At 32.7% G+C, this 7,699-nt stretch overlaps 1 protein-coding gene across 1 annotated transcript; it reads right to left on the bottom strand.

Moving 5' to 3' along the window:
• Positions 1-6,314: 6,314 nt before the first annotated feature.
• Positions 6,315-6,849, bottom strand: LOC116122407 (protein METHYLENE BLUE SENSITIVITY 1-like). The gene has a single exon (XM_031408261.1). It carries the CDS (start codon positions 6,810-6,812, stop codon positions 6,498-6,500), a length of 315 nt encoding a protein of 104 aa, XP_031264121.1. The 5' UTR covers positions 6,813-6,849; the 3' UTR covers positions 6,315-6,497.
• Between the last annotated feature and the right edge of the window lie 850 nt (positions 6,850-7,699).

Here is a 7,699-nt window from a genome sequence, read left to right as displayed (position 1 = left end):
AGATGGTTAAAAATTTTGAATTGTATAATTTAGCTGATTGCACTTGTATATATGTTTTTGCTTTAGTTTTTTGTATGCAATTCCAGTCCTATTTGAAGATGTTAAAATAGCACTTAAAATAATTATAAATAAATAAATTGTCTGATAAGCTGGACCGGGCCCATGATAAGGCCCAAAACATGGCCCAATCCTACAGTTTTGTTGGATCAATAAGTTTTAAAGATGTTTGGTTTTTTTTTTTTTTTTAAATGTTTAAGTCTATTTGAACACACTTCAACTAATCTTTGAAGTCCATTGAACATTTTATAAACTCAAAAGATTATATAAACCATAATCCTAAAGTTTAAATCCAAAAGGAAAATGATGGAGTTACCGAAAAGTTTACACCGAATTTATGCACCGAATGACATGATAAAATTCTGACCGTTGATTAATATTAACTAATAATAAATCAACGGTCAGGATTTTGTCAAGTTATTCGGTGCACAAATTCGGTGCACACCCGTCAATAACTGTAACATTACTCAATCCAAAAACCAAGAAGACACAAACCTCTTTAACTATCCGGCCAACCCCTTAGGTTTATTAAAATAAATTTAGCACAAATAGCACAAAATCTAAAATCTAACAAGAGCAAATCATCTACAACTGTTCCTCTTTAGAAATTTAGTACTCAAGTCTTGAGGCAATAAAGAAGATGAAAACATGCTCAAGGAAGCTGGAGCTCTAAACAACCAGGAAAGCTTCTGAACAAAATGATGCGTGTTATATTTGGTCGTGCAAATTCAAAATATACACAGCAAAACAGCTGCTGTGTTCTTGAATGTATGATTTCGGCAACAGAAGACTAAAAACACAGAACCAAACATAAGTTTTGATTCTAACAGTGAATCATATCATTCAAAGCCAACGTCGGCTAGAAAGTGAAGGAATCATGCAATGCAAGCAAACCAAACTATATATACATTAACCACATGCATAACTACTACATAAGTTTTCACTACGAACCATAGAGTAGAAATACACTCAACTACACTGTATAATCCATGCGATTACAAATTCCATCCCAGAACTGATAACAAGTTATAATCCACAAAAAACCAAAACAAGCAGGTTAAAAACTACCCACATCCTAGAAAACATCATAAGCATCAAGGAAGAATATAGATATAACATTATCGTATTAATAGTTTTCTATTCACAAATAAGTTGAGCAACAGAAAACCTAAACAGCTACATAAGACTAGAAATCCTATCTAAAATATAGACCTACGCATACACATACCAGGAGGATCAAACACTGAAACAAAATGTTTACATGGAAAGACGATTACTTAAAATCAATCATTTGGCGCAAATTATATGGAATAGATAGGTAGGGAGATTGCTATTTACTTACAGTAAATACATGCTTAGAAGACATTAACTCACTTGCGCATGAGCTTAATTCGTATTCTATCCAATGACTCAAAATAGATGAAGGCTTCCTAAATTTCCTAATCAACACTCCATTCACCAACTCCAAATTACCCTCCAAAAGTTCTCATCCTAATTCATAAGGTCTGCAAAGTCTATGAATAAATGCCTTCTGGTGTGAATGAAACTTCAAAAAACAAAATATCGCCATAAATCCAGTGAATTTTAATGAACATATCATTTACAACTAATGCAAGCTCATAACAAGGATTCAAACAAACTATGAGTAAGTGCATTAATTGGCACTCACTGCCAATTCACAAAACAAGAGAAAATCATGTTGAAAAAGAAATCTCAGTAGCAAAAGGGCCATGCGTGTTTGCAGAAGCAATGAATTTTGCAAATTTCTAACGAAGAAAGACTATCACTTAATGTACTTTTTCAATTAACCTTTTCAAATATGTATCAAAGAACGAGCATTATACAATGTCAAAGCATTCGAAAATCAACACTCAAGAAGATAAAAAAAGCTTGCATGAGTGATCATCAACATAAACAAAAACAAACAGAGCAGCTCATGAATCATGACATTACCAATCTAGCCACCACTACAATTAAGATCAATATCCCAACAAGGGAGAACATGTCTAAACATCAAAACTAAAATCCCACTGACATCAATGAAAATACATGCATTAAACACTTGAACATAATCAAAGTTCATTTACAAATTGAACACGCGTGTGCATATGCACAAGTCTACAGGACCAACATACTTTGTAAACAAAGAAAAAATATCATACAATGAACTTTTTAACTAATCTTTTCAAGTGTATGAAGAAAAACAAAAAGGAGCATCATATAATGTAAATGAACATAAAAACCATACTTTACAACTCACAAGATTACTAATCCTGCCATCACAACAGATAACAACTCAAAACACATCTAAAACATCACTAAACTAAAACTCAACCGAAGCATCAATTGAAAAGCAAGCATTTAATACTTCTAACATAACAAACAAACTTAAGTCTTCCACTTAATAATATTACCTCCACCACCATCATCAAAAACATCCATTCATTCATTGTTACAAACTAATAATCTAAACAATCACTCAATTAAAACCTCACCAACATATGAATTAAAAAACTTTCATTTCACACTTCAAGCACAACCAACAAACATTAGGATCCACATAACAACATTAACATAACACCAGCACCACTGTTACACATTCATTCATAGCATACAAATTCATAAGATCACTAATTTAAGGATCACAACAATTAAGACCATTATCCCCACAACCCAAAAAAACACATCCAAATAATCACCAAAGCTAAAACCCCACTAACATATGAATTAAAAACCTGCAATTTAACACTTCTAACACAACAATCATAGCCTCACACATAATGAAATTAACTTCATGCCGCCACCGCCACCGCCACCAATACACTAACATTCATTGATAACATAACACAGTAGCTCTCTCTTTCTCTCTTGCTTCAGTGTTGAGTTTCTGCTTGCTTTTGATTAACTCCAATTTTTGTGGCCATTTAAAGATTGTAATATTATTACCGGAATTTTATTTATTTGCTTAAGCTTTTAGGTGAAATGATTATTTATTGAAACTAGTTCCTTGGAATTTTACAGAGATGGTTAAAAATTTTGAATTGTATAATTTAGCTGATTGCACTTGTATATATGTTTTTGCTTTAGTTTTTTGTATGCAATTCCAGTCCTATTTGAAGATGTTAAAATAGCACTTAAAATAATTATAAATAAATAAATTGTCTGATAAGCTGGACCGGGCCCATGATAAGGCCCAAAACATGGCCCAATCCTACAGTTTTGTTGGATCAATAAGTTTTAAAGATGTTTGGTTTTTTTTTTTTTTTTAAATGTTTAAGTCTATTTGAACACACTTCAACTAATCTTTGAAGTCCATTGAACATTTTATAAACTCAAAAGATTATATAAACCATAATCCTAAAGTTTAAATCCAAAAGGAAAATGATGGAGTTACCGAAAAGTTTACACCGAATTTATGCACCGAATGACATGATAAAATTCTGACCGTTGATTAATATTAACTAATAATAAATCAACGGTCAGGATTTTGTCAAGTTATTCGGTGCACAAATTCGGTGCACACCCGTCAATAACTGTAACATTACTCAATCCAAAAACCAAGAAGACACAAACCTCTTTAACTATCCGGCCAACCCCTTAGGTTTATTAAAATAAATTTAGCACAAATAGCACAAAATCTAAAATCTAACAAGAGCAAATCATCTACAACTGTTCCTCTTTAGAAATTTAGTACTCAAGTCTTGAGGCAATAAAGAAGATGAAAACATGCTCAAGGAAGCTGGAGCTCTAAACAACCAGGAAAGCTTCTGAACAAAATGATGCGTGTTATATTTGGTCGTGCAAATTCAAAATATACACAGCAAAACAGCTGCTGTGTTCTTGAATGTATGATTTCGGCAACAGAAGACTAAAAACACAGAACCAAACATAAGTTTTGATTCTAACAGTGAATCATATCATTCAAAGCCAACGTCGGCTAGAAAGTGAAGGAATCATGCAATGCAAGCAAACCAAACTATATATACATTAACCACATGCATAACTACTACATAAGTTTTCACTACGAACCATAGAGTAGAAATACACTCAACTACACTGTATAATCCATGCGATTACAAATTCCATCCCAGAACTGATAACAAGTTATAATCCACAAAAAACCAAAACAAGCAGGTTAAAAACTACCCACATCCTAGAAAACATCATAAGCATCAAGGAAGAATATAGATATAACATTATCGTATTAATAGTTTTCTATTCACAAATAAGTTGAGCAACAGAAAACCTAAACAGCTACATAAGACTAGAAATCCTATCTAAAATATAGACCTACGCATACACATACCAGGAGGATCAAACACTGAAACAAAATGTTTACATGGAAAGACGATTACTTAAAATCAATCATTTGGCGCAAATTATATGGAATAGATAGGTAGGGAGATTGCTATTTACTTACAGTAAATACATGCTTAGAAGACATTAACTCACTTGCGCATGAGCTTAATTCGTATTCTATCCAATGACTCAAAATAGATGAAGGCTTCCTAAATTTCCTAATCAACACTCCATTCACCAACTCCAAATTACCCTCCAAAAGTTCTCATCCTAATTCATAAGGTCTGCAAAGTCTATGAATAAATGCCTTCTGGTGTGAATGAAACTTCAAAAAACAAAATATCGCCATAAATCCAGTGAATTTTAATGAACATATCATTTACAACTAATGCAAGCTCATAACAAGGATTCAAACAAACTATGAGTAAGTGCATTAATTGGCACTCACTGCCAATTCACAAAACAAGAGAAAATCATGTTGAAAAAGAAATCTCAGTAGCAAAAGGGCCATGCGTGTTTGCAGAAGCAATGAATTTTGCAAATTTCTAACGAAGAAAGACTATCACTTAATGTACTTTTTCAATTAACCTTTTCAAATATGTATCAAAGAACGAGCATTATACAATGTCAAAGCATTCGAAAATCAACACTCAAGAAGATAAAAAAAGCTTGCATGAGTGATCATCAACATAAACAAAAACAAACAGAGCAGCTCATGAATCATGACATTACCAATCTAGCCACCACTACAATTAAGATCAATATCCCAACAAGGGAAAACATGTCTAAACATCAAAACTAAAATCCCACTGACATCAATGAAAATACATGCATTAAACACTTGAACATAATCAAAGTTCATTTACAAATTGAACACGCGTGTGCATATGCACAAGTCTACAGGACCAACATACTTTGTAAACAAAGAAAAAATATCATACAATGAACTTTTTAACTAATCTTTTCAAGTGTATGAAGAAAAACAAAAAGGAGCATCATATAATGTAAATGAACATAAAAACCATACTTTACAACTCACAAGATTACTAATCCTGCCATCACAACAGATAACAACTCAAAACACATCTAAAACATCACTAAACTAAAACTCAACCGAAGCATCAATTGAAAAGCAAGCATTTAATACTTCTAACATAACAAACAAACTTAAGTCTTCCACTTAATAATATTACCTCCACCACCATCATCAAAAACATCCATTCATTCATTGTTACAAACTAATAATCTAAACAATCACTCAATTAAAACCTCACCAACATATGAATTAAAAAACTTTCATTTCACACTTCAAGCACAACCAACAAACATTAGGATCCACATAACAACATTAACATAACACCAGCACCACTGTTACACATTCATTCATAGCATACAAATTCATAAGATCACTAATTTAAGGATCACAACAATTAAGACCATTATCCCCACAACCCAAAAAAACACATCCAAATAATCACCAAAGCTAAAACCCCACTAACATATGAATTAAAAACCTGCAATTTAACACTTCTAACACAACAATCATAGCCTCACACATAATGAAATTAACTTCATGCCGCCACCGCCACCGCCACCAATACACTAACATTCATTGATAACATAACAACTCATAACATAACTAATCTAGACATCACAACAATTAACATCACTATCTCAACAATTCAAAACACATATAAAACATCAATTTAACTAAAACCCCACCAACATATCAATGTATTTAACACTTCTAACATAACACAACCAACATAGTCTTATTACCACCACAGCCATCATAAACTAATATATATTCATCCATTGATGATATAGCTAATCTATTCATTCATTGATTTATAACTAATTATCTAACATGAAGGTACTAATAAATTAGTTCAGCTCATTAGATCTCTTGCGGTTAAAAAGAAATTAAAGCAAAACTAAACTAAAACCCCAGCAACATATAATTGGAAAGCATAAATTTAACACTTCTAACACAACAACCAAACATAGTCTCGTCATCATAATCATCATCATCATCATCATCATCATAAAACAATATACACTCAGTCATTATCATCACAACTGAAAACCCACTAACAACAAAACGAAATCTAAATAACCCACATCTCAGTCGAACTCTCTTTTCACTTCTTGAGGCTCCCTCGGATACCGGGCTTAGTTTTCGAAGACTCCGCCACGCGGGCGGCGTGAACATTAACAATCTTTTCTTCATCGTAGGGGATCTTCGGGTGACGAGCATCGTGATGAATCTTCATAGACTTGAGATCAGGCGCCGTCGTTTTGCAGAGGGGGCATTCGTACTTGGCGTGCCCTCCCTTCTCAATACCTGTCCTATCGGCCATCCCCGCCTTGCCCCCGCCGCGATTGGTGGTGGCGGCGTCCACCTTCATGGCTATCTCCTTCGCCGTGTGCTTCTTGGGCTTCGCCTTGCCGGTCATGATGATGAGGGGATTGGATGCACGGCTGTGATTGGGTGAACCAGAGGAGAAAAGGAAGTGAAATTTCGGAAGAAACCCTATTTAGTTTTATATATATATAACTAAACAGGATTGTTTGGGCTTATCTGTTTTCCGCGTTGGATTGAGTGGGTGCTTTGTTTTTTTTCGTTGGGAATTTTTATATAATTATCGTTTGAGAAAAATCCTTTTCAGAGTCTTACAACGTTACGAGATTCTGGTTTGGCGGTAATTATCCGGGGAGATATTTATACAAGGTTACAGGCTCTAATTACATCGGATAATGCTGTTTATACAAACTCTTATAACATCTTTGAAAAACTTTTTATATGACTCAAATTCTTTATTATAAAGAATTTATTTATAAAAATAAGAGTTCAACATATTCTTTATCTTTAAAATATAAATTATTTTCTATATTTAGAAAATCAAATTTTACTATCTATCATAATTTTAATTAATAAACTACAAGTTCCTATATATTTTATTTATTAATTGTCTTTTTCATTAAGTTTTTTTCTTAAAAACAAAGAGTATCTTCATTAAATTTAAAGAGTCTATTTGATTGTGTTCTTCGTATTTAGAAATTAATGAAGATGCTCTTTATTTATATAAAAGATATTCTTCAAAATAAAGAGTATCATTGGAGGTACTCTTATACAAAAAGAGTTTATACAAATTTATTGTCACATTACATTGTCTCACCGAGGTTTGCCACACAAACACTTCCCCACAATTTTGGGATACTAATGTTAACAATTCTTTTAATTAGAGATAAAGATTGATTCACAACCTAATGTTACAAACATTCTCTTACAATCTCGATGTGACAGCTCATAATTTGGTACTCATTTACGAGTTATTATTTT

The sequence above is a fragment of the Pistacia vera genome, unplaced genomic scaffold (assembly GCF_008641045.1).
Source record: "Pistacia vera cultivar Batoury unplaced genomic scaffold, PisVer_v2 Contig1332, whole genome shotgun sequence".
Lineage (NCBI taxonomy): Eukaryota > Viridiplantae > Streptophyta > Magnoliopsida > Sapindales > Anacardiaceae > Pistacia > Pistacia vera.
Note: the sequence above shows the minus strand (reverse complement) of the source record. Positions and strands in the feature narration are given on the sequence as shown.

Excerpts from the sequence above, each read along its gene's own strand:
- LOC116122407 (XM_031408261.1), bottom strand. The coding sequence starts at position 6,812 with ATGACCGGCAAGGCGAAGCCCAAGAAGCACACGGCGAAGGAGATAGCC.